Raw genomic sequence first — 18509 nt, forward strand, 5'->3', positions numbered from 1 at the left:
TATGATGATTGTATCAAAATCAAATCAAATCAAAGTTTATTGGATACAGGTGTAAACAGTAGTGAAACGCTTACTCGCTAACTCTCCTCGACAATTAAGTACAATATCAATATCAATCAAGAATCAAATGCCAAATAAAAAGTCAAAAAGAACAAGTAGTAAATAAAGTTGAAGGTGAAAAAGGCAATAAAAAACTTTTTGAGATGTTTTATATACAGTAGGATTTATAAAATATGCTATGTCAAATTATGATGACTGTTATACAAGAGTAAAGTGAGACATGACTTGGGTTTCTCTGTATACATCAATGATGTTGCTCTTGCTGCTGGTGATTCTCTGATCCACCTCTACGCAGACGACACCATTCTGTATACTTCTGGCCCCTCTTTGGACACTGTGTTAACTAACCTGCAGATGAGCTTCAATGCCATACAACACTCCTTCCGTGGCCTCCAACTGCTCTTAAATGCAAGCAAAACTAAATTCATGCCTTTCAACCGATCGCTGCCCGCACCTGCCCGCCCGTCCAGCATCACTACTCTGGACGGTTCTGACTTAGAATATGTGGACAACTACAAATACCTAGGTCTCTGGTTAGACTGTAAACACTCCTTCCAGACTCACATTAAGCATCTACAATCCAAAATTATATCTAGAATCGGCTTCTTATTTCGCAACAAAGCATCCTTCAATCACGCTGCCAAAAATACCCTCGTAAAACTGACTATCCTAGTGATCCTTGACTTCGGCGATGTAATTTACAACACTCATAACACTCTACTCAGCAAATTGGATGTAGTCTATCACAGTGCCATCCGTTTTGTCACCAAAGCCCCATATACTACCCACCACTGTGACCTGTATGCTCTCGTTGGCTGGCCCTCGCTTCATATTCGTCGTCAAACCCACTGGCTCCAGGTCATCTATAAGTCTGCTAGGTAAAGCCCTGCCTTATCTCAGCTCATCGGTCACCATAGCAGCACCCACCCATACCATGTGCTCCAGCAGGGGTATATTTCACTGGTCACCCCCAAAGCCAACTCCTACTTTGGCCGCCTTTCCTTCCAGTTCTCTGCTACCAATGACTGGAATGAATTGCAAAAATCACTGAAGCTGGAGACATATCTCCCTCACTAACTCTAAGCATCAGCTATCAGAGCAGCTTACCGATCACTATACCTGTACGTAGCCCATCTGTAAATAGCCCACCCAACTATCTCATCCCCATGTTATTTTTTGTTTTGTTGTTGTTGCTCCTTTACACCCCAGTGTCTCTACTTGCACATTTATCTTCTGCACATCTATCACTCCAGTGTTTAATTGCTAAATTGTAATTATTTCACCACTATGACCTATTTATTGCATTACCTACCTAATCTTACTACATTTGCACACACTGTATAGACTTTTCTATTGTGTTATTGACTGTACATTTGTTTATCCCATGTGTAACTCTGTGTTGTTTGTGTCACACTGCTTTGCTTTATCTTGGCCAGGTCGCAGTTGTAAATGCGAACTTGTTCTCAACTAGCCTACCTGGTTAAATAAAGAAGAAAAAAGTAGCTTACATAAAGTTATAATGATAATAATAATAATGCAAGGTAACACAACAAACAGCAAGAGGGGTGATACAATCTATTTAATTGACAAAAGGATACAGCAAGTGTAGAAAACAGTTGTTTAGTGGAGATATTCTATATTTGGTCCAAAGTGCAAGGGATATGCAAGAGGCACTCCCTGACAAAACAAACCAGAATTTCCATGAGCATTCGTGAGACTGACTGATGCATGCGTGCATACATGAGGCGAGCCCGCACGCCAATGTACACCATAGCTAGAAGCGTTCCCACCCACATCAACTTTGATACACATCTGAAGACTGCATGAGGGTACAGGTGAATGTGAACTTCCATAACCTACAGATGTAGGATCTTAATGTGAACTATATTGGTCAGAGCAAAAAATTATCTGTAGTTATTAGCTGGCCAAAAGTAGGCTACATGAAGTGCAATACTGTTAATATAACAGTGTGTTAGTGTGTATTTTCAGTGAATTTATGTAAATCACTAAGTTCATCTGCATTTCCTAAGATGTAGGAAAATTCTCAGCAACAAAAGTGATCAAATTAAGATACACTTGTAGGATGAGATTACGTAATACAATTTCAGACAACTCCTACTGAGAAACTTATGGCTGAGGTTGTCCGATTCCTTTTTCCAGGTACAGCAGCTGCTCTTGACTATAGATTTCAACCTGCTCGTTTCTCCTACCGCCCATAGTTTCTCGTCAAGAGATTCCTACCTCCAATGGTTCCAATCGACACTCATGTCACTTGCTACAATAGTGCCATCTACTGGACAATAACGTTTAAAAATGTACACAAATGAAGATTTTTAATTTTTTTATTTAATTATTTATTTGGATAAATATTCAACTGTCGACCACATGGACATCAACGGCATGCGAGAATAGGAGTGACAGTCCATGAAGTCAGTGTTGACTGTACAACATGTACTAGAGCTAGACAGTCAAAAGAGTTGATAGGAATAGGCACACAGAGGTTCAGCTGAATATGGTTTCATACACTACAGCAGGGTTATTGTCATTGTTGAACATAGACTGTACAAACACCATGAAAACAGCTCCAAGTGATTTTAATTTAAGAAAGGTTTGCAATCATGTTTTAGTCAAACATATTATTGTGGTCAATTTGCAGACTACGAATTATTTGTAATTATGCCCCCCCCCCAATACGCTCACGATAACAATCAGCCCCCAGCTGAATCTAGTTGATGATCCCTGCACTACAGTATACAACATGAACAATCTGAAGTAAAATACAGACATAATAAAACCAACAAACATGTAGGAAGGCTGGTGAGATACTTAGTATGCAAGATTTTAGTTATGAGAACTCAGAGGAAACTAATACTCATTACAAATGGAGGATAAATAAATGTTCACATCGTGAGAGAACGGACAAACATAAACAAACTGTCTACGAGGAAAACCTAAAATGGTGGATAGGTACATTCATGGATTGTAGATGATCACATTAACGGTAATATTTAACAGTATAGCTGTTACATGGACATAAGTATTCCTGACTTGGATAGACAGCAAAAAAAATACAACTGTGGCTTTAATGCACATCAACGCAGCGTTACATTATTTATAACAACCTGGAAGCACCATAAGTGAGATATCCATGCGAATTACAGTCAAGTTGTGGTTAGCTTGGATCCCTGTTTGTGCTCTATTATTACATCAAGTTGTTCTACAAATTCTTGCATTTGAGTCACTGACGGCATTTTAATACAGACATTCACATTTCACATATTTGTTGGTTAGCTGTCTCCTTTGTTCATTGTTGCATATAAAGGTTCCCTATGAAAAAGCATATTTGATTACAAGTGCAATACAAGTGATATTTTAGACAATTCATTTCAACAACTAGAGGACAAGGGACAAACTATTAAAAAAAAGTAAGTGAGCAATTTTAGATTTCTTTCTAAAAAAAAAAGTAATATATTTGAACTGTAACACTAAACAATAGTACACTGACGGTTTTCCTGCAATCAAAACATATACATAAATATAACTATGTACAAAACTCACAAAATACAAATGACTTCTGTACCCAAGTTGAGAACATCTTAAATGACTGTGTGGTTATCAGAAATACACCATTTTACACTTTTTTCCTGTTGTTCCAAGTCCCTGTCACCAAAATAAACAAAGGCTCTCCCACGTTAAGTTGTTCGACCTGTTTGTTGTCAATAAAGATAATCTTTTGGAATGCTATGAGTTGAAGTCGTTTTCGAGCCAAATGACCATGAACTGTGTTTACACTAAACTACTAAGTACCATTAGAACACAGCTCAATAGATATTCTCTATAGCTTTACCTCAAAGTGATGCTCCAAAGCCTTTGCATACTTTCACCCAGTAGTTTTGAAAGAAGTGATCACGAGCCAAAACGGGTCACTGAAGATTGTGAACAAAGTCATCATACAATATGTTACGAATTTCTAAGTGCTTAAGATCTAGGACTGCATCTTTAAGGCTTGTGCAACTGGGGCATCAATGCACTCTGTGGCTCCCGAGGGCCCAATATGATTGTAGAACAGGGAGAACTAACACATTACATTCCATACTGCATGTGCCCATCTATTACAAGACTTTGGGCTTTTGCCATCATTTGGCTGGCTCTCTTTCTGTGTATTACAGTATCTACACACAGCTTTTCCTTCTACCATGCTAAAATTATAGAAACGCAGAGATTCAAATAGTGGTCCTTTAACACGTCTTGACTGCAGTGCGTGTGAGTGTTTTCCTATTAGACGGATATGAATTTGTACATATTGGTCAATGATAACCCTGTACTATAAGCAGCGCCTTACTGTACCCAAAATCCCCATTCTGAGAAGTTTGTCCTGAACTCAATACTGACAGGTGCTTCACACGAAGAGACGACAGACTAAAACTGTTGTTCAGAACTAAACAAAGCAGCACCACAGCACAGTGATATCCACTAACAAGTACAGCGGATGAACTAGACGCATTCGAAACAAATTACTTCAACATCATCTGGAAATTTTAAAAAGTGCTTTGTTGATTTCTCAGAATAACTTCCTACCAAAAACATTCTCCATGACATGCAAGTAAGAAGCACTTTCCCCCAAGTTCACAGACAAAGCTAATTAACGTCTGGTTTGCCTTACTTGGCACAATGCAAACTCACTTACACACAATGAAGAATAAGGTAAGTTCTTAGGCTTCAAGCTCCCACCAAGTCGATGGCTTTCTACTGCAACCTTGTTTGCGTCCAAAATGGCACCTAATTCCCTATGTAGGGCACTACGTTTGGCGGTCAAAAGTAGTGCACTACATAGGGAATAGGCAGCGATTTTAGAGGAAGTGAAAAGGACGTGTTCCTTGTTAAGTGCACATAATGAGTCAAAAGCCTTTCTGTAGAACAGGCTCAAAACTACGGGATTATTATCTGTAAAATGGCATGTCATTGTTCCTAAGGCATCGGTTCTTGGTTAGCTGTGCCTTTCCCCTGCATGTCTTGAACTGGCCGCGCTGTGTGGAGACTATTGCACATCGATAAGGTCCACAGGAATCTCCCTCCCCATTCCCCTTCCCTTTAAGTCTGCTTTGATCAAAGTTATCCATAACCACAGAGCTCAGATCAGATTACACTCCCCAGCCCTAACCTTCACCAGTAGGGGTGGGAAACATAAACTGACACTAGATTAGTGTCTAGGGGTAACTTCGTACTAATGACTACCCGGGTCCACCTGTTTAGGCCCAGCGGCCGCTGGACACGAAGCTGCGGCTGAAGGAGTAGCTGGTCTCTGAGTTCTTCTGTTTCCCCCAGGCTCCGAAGGGAACCACGATAATGGTGCTGTTGTCCTCTGAGCCATACTGAAGCGCCTAGGAGAGAAGAGACACCGCCACCAATAATGAACATTTGTCTCAATGTTTAACTGCTTCTTTAAATAACCAGGGGACATATTTATTTGACAATCCATTGAGGTTATTATACAGTTCCATATAGTTCCTTTGAACTCATTAATTTGCTCAACTTACATTACATATCTCTTCTTCAACAATTTCAAAAATCACTGCTGCTCTTTGGGATAGATGTTACTCCTGCACTCTAAGTCAGTGTTTCCTAAACTCAGTCCTTGGGACAGGAAAGGGGTGCACGTTTTGGTTTCTGCCCTAGCACTACACAGCTTATTCAAATAACCAACTAATCATCAAGTTTTGATCATTTCAATTAGCTGTGGGAAAAAAACAAAACGTGCACCCCTTGGGGTCCGGAGGACTGAGTTTGGGAAAAGCTGCCCTAGGGGCTGTGGTGGCTTAAAGTGACCACCCTACCTGCTCTGAGATCCTCTGGGCGGCCTCTTTGGGGTCGTGGCACTGGTTGATGACATCACAGATCTCCTGGCTGTTCATGATGAAGTTAATGCCATCTGTGGTCAGCGCCAGGAACGAGTCGTGGACGTGATGCAGCTAGAAACAAATTAAGTTAATACCTTATTGTCAGACGTCTACAGACAGACCATGACACAAGCCGGAGACTAAGCCAGACAGTCTCCAGTGATAAAGAGGAAACACATTTGCTCTTCGGAGCTTAATATGTCACTGTTCTGAGCACCCGCAGGCTAAAGACGTGATCAACCCTGACAAGATGACCCAAACACCTCGGGGGCAAAAATGACCCAAACTGAGTGACAGACACTGGCTAATTCCAACCTATTCCCCATACAGTGGACTACTTTTGTCCAGCCCTGTGTGGATCTGGTCAAAATGAATGCACTAAATTAGGTTCTGGTAGAGCTGGGCGATATGGACAAAAATCCATATGAATGCCCTGAATTTTCACAATAACAATAAATTGAATGATAAGTTTATAACAATGTGCACCAGTTACTTTTTTTACATTACCCTTAAAACTACTACTTTCAATGTTGTGGCCATCACTGTCCCGTTAGTAATAGCCCATATTAGCAGAGTTATTTTATTTCAAACATCATTTTCCTCTAGTAACGGCTACTTATCGTTATTATCAATATCAGTAACATGTCAGAAATGGTCGGTATCGATAATTGTCGGTTTTTCTTCCCAGCTCTAGGTCCAGGTCAAAAATAGTGCACTTCATAGGGAATAGAGTGTAATTTGAGATGTATACACTGATACTGCACAGTAGATCATTTCTCTGAGGTGGTGACAGCAGATACTCACTGATATTCTCTTGGTCTCTGGCTCAGCGATCACCCCGGTGCTCTTGAGGTCAAAGTCCCCGATGGCGCGTGTCATGGCTAACCTGCCGTTGACATGGGGCTGCCCCAGACTGTTCCAGGTCACCCAGCCACCGCTCTTCTTTATTCTGGAGACAGACAGACAAGTGGTTTTAAAGCACGGGAGAGGGCTCTTAAATGACTTACATAGAATTGTTAAAAAATATAGTAAAATCTTAATCCATAGTAGTTAACACATTTCTATTAGTGTCCAATGTGATGGATAAAACATGCCTCCTGTGACTCCCAACCTTACAGCTACCAACAAATGAATATCAGATCAAGTCTTTCTCGAGCCTGGATATCTGCCGTACCTCTCCTTCTCGTCCTTCCTCTCGGGGGTGTGGTCCGAGGTGAGTTTGAGGGCCTTGGCCTTGCGGCAGAGCATGGCGCGGCTGTCCCCCACGCTGCCTACCACCAGCTCTATACCGTCCCTCAGCAGGGCCACCGTGGCCGTGGAGCCAGCGCTCACCACTACAACACCAGGAAGTAGAGGGAAACAAGTCAGGGGGGTAAACACATCTGAAGACCACACACACACACTCTACACAACTGTAAGGCCAGACACACACAGCTAACAAGAAACACACAGAGCTGATTATGGTCAACTTGTTTCTCAAAACACACAATGAATTATTCAGATACATGCTCAAAATGTATTCTCACACATTCACAGCATAGGTGGCACGTAACACACACTCACGAGTCATACTGCACAACATGAGAACAGAATGGAGGGGGAGGTTACTAGTCTAACAAAAGGGATGGCTGAAGAGAGACAGAGAGTCAGACAGACATGCATGTCACACTGTTTTAGGGTTACAGAAACAGAATGAGAGCAACTACAATACAGTCAGTGGAACTTTGGATCTCTGACCAGTGGTGTCATACAAAAATGTCAGAGTTACAATGAGTGACCTAATATACAGTCCTATATACAGTGTACTGGCCCATGGCAGAATACAGGAAGCAGCAGTGACAGATAGCGCTTATCAGGACTATCATCATGGTGATCAAATCTATAGGTGAGAGCTCTAGCTAATGCCTCTTTCAATAATTAAGTGTATAACACCTCAAATTTCACGACTAAGTTTCTATGTGTCATGTTTTGTACACACGGTGATTTGTGTTTTGTTCCCTCTTGGGTGTCCTTAGCAACCATTTGCATGGTAACATCCTACAGTTTCTGACTTTACAATGACCCTTATACAGCTGTTCAAATCAACTTGTGTGAGAGAAATAGAAAAGGAGAGAGGAGAGAGAAAGATGAGGAACCTTCCAGTAGTCCAGGATAGGACCCGCTGGACTCTCCATTATCTAGCCCCCCTTCTCCTTCCAAAAAGGTGCCTGGTGCCTCCAGCTCTTAGCTGGCTCCGCTGCTGTCGTAAATAACATGCACACACACACACACAGGGCATATTGGGACATTTCACGCCGTCTGTGGCCGACATTTTGGCCACACACTCAAGCTAAACTGATTGACTGTCACCGTCTTGGCAATTAAACTAGGCCTTTCTCAGAGAAAACGGTCAACATTCTATGATTGCTAACATCTGGGTCTCCAGGCGACCTTCACAAAAGAAAATGGCTGCCAAAGGAACTGAAGGTAAACTTGATCCAGTATCTTGGAAGGGTGCATGCACTACAAGAGGACAACCCTGATTCTTATCTGCAGGGCATCCAGTGGAGGGGTTTGTTTAGAATGCTTGTCTGCCACATACATGTCCTAACCTGTGCTTTGCAGTCTGAGAATGGTGACCCTGGGTATTAATGTTTAGCTTTCACAGCACTGGAGGCAGCGACTGAAAATACACGTTAGCTCCATTTAGGATCGGTTAAGTCATCATAGCTCTTGGCAGAGCAGCCACATTGATAAGTTAGGCTATTCGTTAATATTTCAACACAAGCTAATCTAAAGACTTTAGCTTCAAAACTAGGTTAAGTTTAACATAAAAACTCAGTGCGGTCTACATACATTGTCAGTACAGAGACAGTCTATCTACATTCCCTGACGTGTAACATCACAGACGGAACCTACCATGAGGGAAGAAGTGGAGGTGTCTTGCCAAGGCTTTGTCCAGTTCAAGGAATGCTTTAGTAAGAACAACTTCCAGATTGTCCTCCTCTGCTACAAGATCCCTGAAATAACACCAAAACACATTCAATCAATCAGATTCATTTCCTGCCATCTCAATGGTCTCAGCCTGACCTCTTAAGAGATTTTGCAAGTATAAAAAGGATAAAAACTAAATTGAAGTGCATTTTTTTCTCCAGTCCATTCAATACACATTAGGCCATAAACTGATCCTGCAGGCCAATGCCCTGAATAAACACAGATCATACAACCCAGCCACTTACTTAATGTACTTCTCCATGTACTTGTCGCAGAAGTCTGCCGCCTCAGGCCCTCCGTGGCCGTCGAACACGGCAAAGTAGAGGATATTGTCTGTCATCTGGGAGACCTGGAAGCGGTCCTCGTTCTCCCGCCGGTGGCCGATGAGCGAGGCGCAGCCCACCTTGGACAGGCTGACCTTGGGGATGGGCTTGCCGTACTTGATGGAGGGCGACAGGTTGATGGGCTCATCTATGCGGTTGTCCCAGATGCCGAACGAGTCCCAGGTGGTGGGCTTGCCGCTGCTGTCTGGGTCGAAGCGCGTGTTGCTGGCCCGCAGCAGGCCCAGGTGGAGAGGCCGTTGGAGGGGGAGGTCATCCTGCAGGGGTAGGACACTCACTAGGGCTGTCTGGAGGAAACCCCTCTGTCGCATGGCCTGAGTCCCCCCCGACCGGGCCAGGTGGATGAGAGCGGAGGCTGACATGGTCACCAACCCAGCAACAGCAGCAGACGACTCCTCGCGGGGAGAGAGATCCTCTGGCCAACAACACAGGTTACCCTAGAGCAGAGTCTTCTGGATAGCAAATAGGCTAACAATTGGGGAAGAATGATAGATAGCTATTAGATTGAATGTCAAGTTAACAAGAGCTCCTAGATAGGTGCTGTAAATTGAATAGAAGAGTTGGACTAGGCCTTGGAAACGTCAGCCAGCTTTCCTAGGCCTTCTGCCAGCTACAGAGCGGCTGAGTTCCAATAGATGTCACAGGAATGGATGGTGGCTGGATTGATATTTCTGTGTTTGTTGATGCAGGATACTCGCTCTCTCTCTGTCTTTCTGTGTCTCTCGACTCCATACAACAGAAAATGCATGTGAAATAGCCTACTTAATTAAATCAAATGTTCTTCTCTACTCCATATGTAGGCCAAGCCACATCTTAAGATAGGTTATGTGGAACTTTATAGTGCAGTTTTAAGGCCTCGGTCATCATTGGTCTAACATGATGGCCCTTCCCTGGACACTGTGCTATCTAACCTCCAAACAAGCTTCAATGCCATACAACACTCCTTCCGTGGCCTCCAACTGCTCTTAAACGCTAGTAACCCAAATGCATGCTTTTCAACCGTTCGCTGCCTGCACCCGCACGCCCGACTAGCATCACCACCCTGGATGGTTCCGACCTAGAATATGTGGACATCTATAAGTACCTAGGTGTCTGGCTAGACTGTAAACTCTCCTTCCAGACTCATATCAAACATCTCCAATCTAAAATCAAATCTAGAGTCGGCTTTCTATTTCGCAACAAAGCCTCCTTCACTCACGCTGCCAAACACACCCTCGTAAAACTGACTATCCTACCGATCCTCAACTTCGGCGATGTCATCTACAAAATAGCTTCCAATACTCTACTCAGCAAACTGGATGCAGTTTATCACAGTGCCATCCGTTTTGTTACTAAAGCACCTTATACCACCCACCATTGCGACCTGTATGCTCTAATCGGCTGGCCCTCGCTACATATTCATCGCCAGACCCACTGGCTTAAGGTCATCTACAAGTCCATGCTAGGTAAAGCTCCGCCTTATCTCAGTTCACTGGTCACGATGGCAACACCCACCCGTAGCACGCGCTCCAGCAGGTGTATCTCACTGATCATCCCTAAAGCCAACACCCCATTTGGCCACCTTTCCTTCCAGTTCTCTGCTGCCTGTGACTGGAACAAATTGCAAAAATTGTTGAAGTTGGAGACTTTTATCTCCCTCACCAACTTTAAACATCTGCTATCTGAGCAGCTAACCGATCGCTGCAGCTGTACATAGTCCATCGGTAAATAGCCCAACCAATTTACCTACCTCATCCCCATACTGTTTTTATTTATTTACTTTTCTGCTCTTTTGCACACCCGTATCTCTACCTGCACATGACCATCTGATCATTTATCACTCCAGTGTTAATCTGCTAAATTGTAATTATTCACTCCTACGGCCTATTTATTGCCTACCTCCTCGTGCCTTTTTTTCTACTGTGTTATTGACTTATTGTTTACTCCATGTGTAAATCTATGTTGTTGTCTGTTCACACTGCTATGCTTTATCTTGGCCAGGTCGCATTGTAAATGGGAACTTGTTCTCAACTAGCCTACCTGGTTAAATAAAGGTGAAATAAATAAAATTAAAATTAAAACATGACAAGCTGTAAGTGTCAGGATGCTTCACTTGCTGTGTTGCCTACATTTCTTCTTTGTCACACCTGTCCTGAAGCATTCTGAACATTTGTCAGAATCAGTTGATAAAATAATGCAGTTATCACTTATCGTTAACTGGTGCAGCTAAAGAGCATGAACACTAGACAGGAGTCAACAGCACTTGTTATTTTACTACAGCTGAATAAATATCTAATTATTCCAAATATTTCAGAAGGCTCATTAACAGGCATGCACAAAAGTATAAATAGATTGAAAAAAAATTATAATCATTATTGACAATGTTAACGTTAATCCATTACTGAAGCGTATTTTTCTAATGTAAACACAAACTTGACAAACCCGCATGACGCAACACCATATCCCATAATCAACAAGCTAGCTTGCTAACTAGCAACCAAACAAGCTACTGCTTGGCTAGTTAGATAGCTGCAGTGCTGTGCATAATGTTAACTAATTGTTTCGCCAACGAACCTTGTTTATTTAATCACACTAACGTTAAATAGTAAGGATAAACGATAGTGTTCCTAATTTGACACTATTTTTAGCTCATTTGCTAGGTAGAGCTATGCTAACAGTAGCTAGCAAAATAATCAATGATTTGTGCAGCCTATCTCCCGCACCTATCTCCCGCATCACATTTCTTCGGTATCTCTCTGCAGAAAACGTATTTTTACCTTTAACTCTTTACAACGTCTTCGTATATGTTGCAAAAGCTGCACAGCGTACAGTTAAATGAATCAAAAGTGTCCGTGTGTTGAGTGCGGAACGCTATCAAACAAGAAGAGGAACTGCGCCTGTCACCCGCGCAGCACGAATCAGCATGCTGGAAACATTTACGCCTCCTTCCCATCCGGTTGTCACTAGTTACCACAGCCACAAAATCAGTGGCTAAAATGAATGGAAACAGAAAATAGCTTTTTGGTCTTCATTTAAGGTTATGGTTAGGTATGAGGTCAGCAGTGAGGTTAAGGTTAGGGTAAGGCTTAAAGTCAGATCTTAAGAAGATAAATTGTAGAAATAGTTGGGGTTTAGACATAATTACGACTTTATGGATGTGGTAACTAGTAGCTCTCTCTCTCTCTCACACACACACACACACACGTAGAGCCCAATATAGCCAACCTATGTGGACCACACTTTAGTCATCAGTCAATCATCACATCATCATGTTCTGCTGGGGAGACGGTTCGAGTGGACAGTTTGGTCTAAACTTTGAGAATGTGTCTGTTCCTATAGCAGGGAATATATTCTCTGATAAAGTCACAGAAATTGCTTGTGGGGAGCAACACACTTTATTTCTCACCGTAGATGGCAGGATCCTATCATGTGGGCGCAACTCAAAGGGACAACTTGGTAGACAGAAGAAAAGAGATTCAAAACTACCAGGTAATACATCATTTAATTATATCTGACTATTTGGGTGTAAGGATCGCTATGTAGGCTATTTCGAATTAAAGCGCTGCTAAAAGGATGCTTGCTTCTGAATTATTTTATTCTTTATCATTATGCTAACATTTCTGTTCACTATATTTTTCATAATTACAGATGATATTAAAATGTGTAGTAGCCGATATTTAGCCTAGTGAACTTTACCACAACTTTCAGAAATTGGAACACTATCCCTCAATAAAACTACAACATCGGCTCAGTTTCAGTTTCGTTTCTCCATCCAAATCAGAAGAACGAAGGTGAACTGTTGCTATGCTCACAGACATCATAAACAAATTATTAAAGTCAATCAAAACAATTGCACACCTCGGTGAACTCATTTATCATCAGGGTGTTAAACTGTCCTAGTGGCACCAGGGAATCCAAATGTAAGGAATTATGTAGGTGATTTTAAAAATGTGAAGCGTTAAAAAAAATACAAGCGGATTTTCAGTTGAAGTCGGAAGTTTACATACACCTTAGCCAAATAAATTTAAACTCAGTTTTTCACAATTCCTGACATTTAATCCAAGTAAAAAATCCCTGTTTTAGGTCAGTTAGGATCACCAATTATTTTAAGAATGTGAAATGTCAGAATAATAGTAGAGAGAATTATTTATTTCAGCTTGTATTTATTTCGTCTCATTCCCAGTGGGTCAGAACTTTACATACACTCAATTAGTATTTGGTAGCATTTCCTTTAAATTGTTTAACTTGGGTCAAACGTTTCAGGTAGCCTTCCACAAGCTTTCCGCAATAAGTTGGGTGAATTTTGGCCCATTCCTCCTGACAGAGCTGGTGTAACTGAGTCAGGTTTTTAGGCCTCCTTGCTCTCACATGCTTTTTCAGTTCTGCCCACAAATTTTCTATAGGATTGCCACAACTTTGGAAGTATGCTTGGGGTCATTGTCCATTTGGAAGACCCATTTGCAACCAAGCTTTAACTTTCTGACTGATGTATTGAGATGTTGCTTCAATATATCCACATAATTTTCCTGCCTCATGATGCCATCTATTTTGTTAAGTGCACCAGTCCCTCCTGCAGCAAAGCAACCCCACAACATGATTCTGCCACCCCCCGTGCTTCACGGTTTGGATGTTGTTCTTCGGCTTGCAAGCCTCCCCCTTTTTTCCTCCAAACATAACGATGGTCTTTTTGGCCAAACAGTTCTATTTTTGTTTCATCAGACCAGAGGACATTTCTCCAAAAGTACGATCTTTGTCCCCATGTGCAGTTGCAAACCGTAGTCTGGCTTTTTTATGGCGGTTTTGGAGCAGTGGCTTCTTCCTTGCTGAGTGGCCTTTCAGGTTATGTCAATATAGGACTCGTTTTACTGTGGATATAGATACTTTTGTACCGGTTTATACCAGCATCTTCACAAGGTCCTTTGCTGTTGTTCTGTGACTGATTTGCACTTTTCACACCAAGGTACGTTCATCTCTAGGAGACAGAATGAACATGGTACCTTCAGGCGTTTGGAAATTGCTCCCAAGGATGAACCAGAATTGTGGAGAACTACAATTTTTTTTCTGAGGTTTGGCTGATTTCTTTTGATTTTCCCATGATGTCAAACAAAGATGCACTGAGTTTGAAGGTAGGCCTTGAAATACATCCACAATTACACCTCCAATTGACTCAAATTATGTACATTTTCTGGAATTTTCCAAGCTGTTTATAGGCACAGTCAACTTAGCGTATGTACACTTCTGACCCACTGGAATTGTGAAACAGTGAATTGTAAGTGAAATAATCTGTCTTTAAACAATTGTTGGAAAAATGACTTGTGTCATGCAGAAAGTTGATGTCTTAACCGACTTGCATAAACTATAGTTTGTCAACAAGAAATTTGTGGAGTGGTTGAAAAACAAGTTTTAATGACTCCAACCTAAGTGTATGTAAACTTCCGACTTCAACCGTACCTAGTTTGGTGGGGACCCGAGGAAACTCAACCAACCCTGTGAAAGGGTTTGGGATCTCATGTTTTTATACTTTAACAACGAAATTAAGTAAGTCAGAAGCTTGTGTAGTAAGGGCTTTATTAACAAACAGGGAACAATGAAGTGACTGGACTCAGATAAATTGTTGATTAACTCCTTCATGCATTAAATTACATGGCATTTCTGGCATTTAACCCTTTCTAAGACATTGAATATCCAAATTAAACTGCATGTGTTCGACCCGTTTCAGCCCCAGTGGAGGGTCTGGGGGTAGTGGTCTCTGTGGCTTGTGGTCAGGACCACTCTGTAGCTCTGTGCGCGTCAGGACAGGTGTACTCCTGGGGGGCAGGGGGTGAGGGACAGCTGGGCATCGCCCTTACTACTGTCTCCAAAGTCCCCAGGCCAAGGCAAGGAAACCTCCACTTCTACTTGAAATAGATATTGATAGTTAAATATCATCCATGATTTACATTGTCAAGTAATGAGAGCCCTCTTGGATTGCACTGATCACTAACAAAGACAATTTGTACTAGATGTCTCCTTTTTTTTCACAGATCAGTTCCAATACCTTTGCCCTTGCCGATAACAGTGATACAGGTTGCTTGTGGAAATTCCCATTCTTTGGCCCTGACTAAAGGTATAACGTACTGTACCTACTGATGTCTCTCACACAGACTACATTCCATCTAAACTATGACAACCACATGCATCAGTTAGACTACACTTAGAAAAAAAGGTGCTGTCTTAAACCTAAAAGGGTTATTCAGCAGTCCCCATACGAGAACCCGTTGGAGAACCCTTTTTGGTTCCAGGTAGAACCCTTTTGTGTTCCATGTAGAACCCTTTTTTCAGAGGGTTCTACATGAAAACCAAAAGGATTCTACCTGGAGCCAAAAAGGGCTCTACCTGGAACCTAAAAGGGTTATCCTATGAGGACAGCCAAATAACTCTTTTGGAACTATTTTTTCTAAAAGTGAACATCAAAAGGACAGTGAGATGATATTTATTAGGAAAGAATGTAACTCTGGAATTGTTGTGATGTAATTGTAATGTAATATGTCATTTCTTTGTCTTCCACAGGAGGACAGGTGTTCTCATGGGGTCTGAACAGCCATGGACAGCTGGGCCTGGGGAAGGGAGTCCCTCTGCAGCCCATTCCTGCCCTGGTGTGCTCCCTCATAGGGGTCCCAGTGACCCAGGTAGCAGCCGGAGGAACCCACACTCTGGCCCTCACCCTCCCAGGCCTGGTCTACTGCTGTGGGGCGAACAGGGCTGGGCAGCTGGGACTCAACCGTGTGGATGAGAAAGGTACGACGACACTCTACCTCTCTTTGTACGCTACTTGTATAAAAAGTTCATTTGAACTTGGATTCCTTTTTTATAACCACTAAGTCATTTTCCAGATGTATTATAATGAGTGGGAACATTGCATGATGCTTGTATGATGCTTGTTCCCCCTGCCAGGCCGGTTCAACATCTGTTCTGTGCCTGCTCTCAGAGTCTTGGGGGTTTCCTTCATCAGCTGTGGAGAGGCACATTCTGCTGTTCTCACCAAGGTATCATACTATTACTGTGGAGAGGGACACTGCTGTTCTCACCAAGGTATCATACTATTACTGTGGAGAGGCACATTCCGCTGTTCTCACCAAGGTAACATGCTATTACTGTGGAGAGGGACACTGCTGTTTTCACAAAGGTATCATCCTATTACTGTGGAGAGGAACACTGCTGTTCTCACCAAGGTATCATCCTATTACTGTGGAGAGGGACACTGCTGTTCTCACCAAGGTATCATACTATTACTGTGGAGAGGCACATTCTGCTGTTCTCACCAAGGTATCATACTATTACTGTGGAGAGGGACACTGGTTCATCACTATTACTGTGGAGTGGGACAGGTATCATACTATTACTGTGGAGAGGGACACTGTTGTTCTCACCAAGGTATCATACTATTACTGTGGAGAGGGACACTGTTGTTCTCACCAAGGTATCATACTACTACTGTATTTTTACTGAAGGCCCCAAGGGAGATGTTGGTGTGAAAGGAGACAAATACTACGGCAGTTCATTAGTTCATAACAAGTATTTAATGTCCTAAACAGTGGGCCCACTGGGAGATAGTTCTGCACACAAAGTCAGCAGCCTCTCAAAGATACAATTCATCACATATTGGTAAATAAAGCCAGTTATATAAAATGACCTTGAACAGAGGTGAAAAACAAATGATCAAGTGTCTGGTGGGTGTCTGGAAGAGATTGGCTACACAATGAACCATACAAGTTGTTATCATACTAAATGAGAAGTTACAGTTTATTACAGAATAGAAAGTCACAGGTTATACAGAATATGTCCTGATTATGGTTGTTATTACAGATCAAGCCTCGGGGCTACCAGAGTAAAGGTCAACCCTTCAATACTATTATACTGTCTCTTTAAGAAGTAATTAGGGCCCTGACCGGAATAGACCAGGAACAACTCTGGGCCTTGACATGTCAACAACTGGTTCTGGTTCTTTGTGGTCTTTAGGGTGGACAGGTGTTCACCTTTGGAGAGGGAAGCCGAGGCCAGCTTGGGCACAATGCATCAGCTAACGAACTCCTACCCAAACTGGTAGAGGGTATGGATGGACTGGCCTCACAGATAGCATGTGGCAGGTAATGACCAACAGCATAATGCTACTTATACACATATATACACATATAATAAACAGAGTCCATAAACATGGTTCGGAGGACTGAGAAGAAAAATTCAGGAAACAGGGAGTTTCGGAATAAGTGAGGGTAGAAAATACCAAGGGGACCGAGGAATAACATAGGAATGTAATAGAAGTAGCACCAGGAGTGTTTCCTGGAAACCAATCTTGAACATTCTCAGTCTGACTGTGTTTTTGTCTTACTATAACTCTGCCAGCCATCACACCCTGGTGCTGGGGTCCTCAGGTCAACTCTGGGCCTTTGGCAGTGGGGTCAAAGGTCAGCTAGGGACTGGCATTACGGAGGGCTGCTTGCGACCCACCCCAGTGCTGCTGAAAAGGGCTTCTGGTGGGGCAGCAACAGTCATACATAACGGTACCAGATACAATATGTATTCTATTCTCTTCTATTCTATTTTGTATTTGATTCTATTCAATTCTATTATGCAGCTACATACTGACTATGTAGTGTTTGTGTGACTGAATTAGAACACATACTGTTTAACGAGACTTGATCCCTACAACCTCTTCTTTTCTTTTTTTTACCAGACATGAAGATATCAGTGGGATGGAATTCAAACTTCATTTACACCCCTGAGGTAATGTTTCTGACCTTTTATACCTCAATAATAGGTAGACTGGAACATTCATGTTTGAGATATTTGAATTTCTTATATTACTTTATCTTCCTTTGTAGAGTTCTGAAAGAGAACAGCCAATCGGGAGGTTAGATAAAGCCAGGCTGCAAAAATGGCTGACGATGGAGCAAGGAAATGCAGAGGCGCAAAGGTTAATTTATTATTATATTTATTTACGTTGAATATTAAAACATACAATCCACCATAGACAAAGGTTCTTTGCTAGTTAAAAAAATAAAAATAGCAAACTCAAAATGAAATAAAAAAAAACATTTATTTTAAAGTTGTATTTCTTATAGTATAATTGTACTGAAACATCAAATGTGTCCACATTTGTTCCAACAGAGAAATATCCTTGATGTTCTCAACAAGTTCAAGTCTTGTGGCCAGTTTCACCAAAGCCAGGTAAGCGATTTTAAAATGGAAGGTTTGGATAGTTTAAAATGAACACTGTGTG

The 18509-nt window shown here is 42.0% G+C and overlaps 2 protein-coding genes across 9 annotated transcripts; one reads left to right on the plus strand and one right to left on the minus strand.

The window, feature by feature from the left end:
* Nucleotides 1–2384: 2384 nt before the first annotated feature.
* ppm1kb (protein phosphatase, Mg2+/Mn2+ dependent 1Kb) lies at nt 2385–12177 on the minus strand. Its single transcript, XM_042316797.1, has 7 exons — nt 12028–12177; nt 9176–9739; nt 8856–8956; nt 7132–7291; nt 6762–6906; nt 5895–6029; nt 2385–5441 (listed from the first exon to the last, which is right to left on the minus strand). The coding sequence occupies exons 2-7, from the start codon at nt 9631–9633 to the stop codon at nt 5310–5312; spliced, it is 1131 nt and encodes a 376-aa protein (XP_042172731.1). The 5' UTR covers nt 9634–9739; nt 12028–12177; the 3' UTR covers nt 2385–5309.
* A 178-nt stretch (nt 12178–12355) lies between these two features.
* On the plus strand, nt 12356–18495 carry LOC121845432 (probable E3 ubiquitin-protein ligase HERC3). Of its 8 annotated transcripts, XM_042316798.1 has the most exons (10): nt 12405–12739; nt 14970–15126; nt 15274–15356; nt 15800–16027; nt 16184–16275; nt 17249–17376; nt 17633–17790; nt 17964–18013; nt 18112–18203; nt 18398–18495. In XM_042316798.1, exons 1-10 carry the CDS (start codon nt 12520–12522, stop codon nt 18459–18461), a joined length of 1272 nt encoding a protein of 423 aa, XP_042172732.1. In that variant the 5' UTR covers nt 12405–12519; the 3' UTR covers nt 18462–18495. The 8 variants fall into 8 exon arrangements, with proteins under 8 accessions (XP_042172733.1, XP_042172735.1, XP_042172734.1 ...); XM_042316801.1 differs by lacking the exons at nt 17633–17790; nt 17964–18013; nt 18112–18203; nt 18398–18495 and adding an exon at nt 16618–16663 and having other exon boundaries at nt 12357–12739; nt 16184–16555; nt 16710–17323; XM_042316799.1 differs by lacking the exons at nt 17633–17790; nt 17964–18013; nt 18112–18203; nt 18398–18495 and having other exon boundaries at nt 12356–12739; nt 16184–16555; nt 16618–17323.
* The last annotated feature ends 14 nt before the right edge of the window (nt 18496–18509 follow it).

The sequence above is a fragment of the Oncorhynchus tshawytscha genome, unplaced genomic scaffold (assembly GCF_018296145.1).
Source record: "Oncorhynchus tshawytscha isolate Ot180627B unplaced genomic scaffold, Otsh_v2.0 Un_contig_6829_pilon_pilon, whole genome shotgun sequence".
Taxonomy (NCBI): domain Eukaryota; kingdom Metazoa; phylum Chordata; class Actinopteri; order Salmoniformes; family Salmonidae; genus Oncorhynchus; species Oncorhynchus tshawytscha.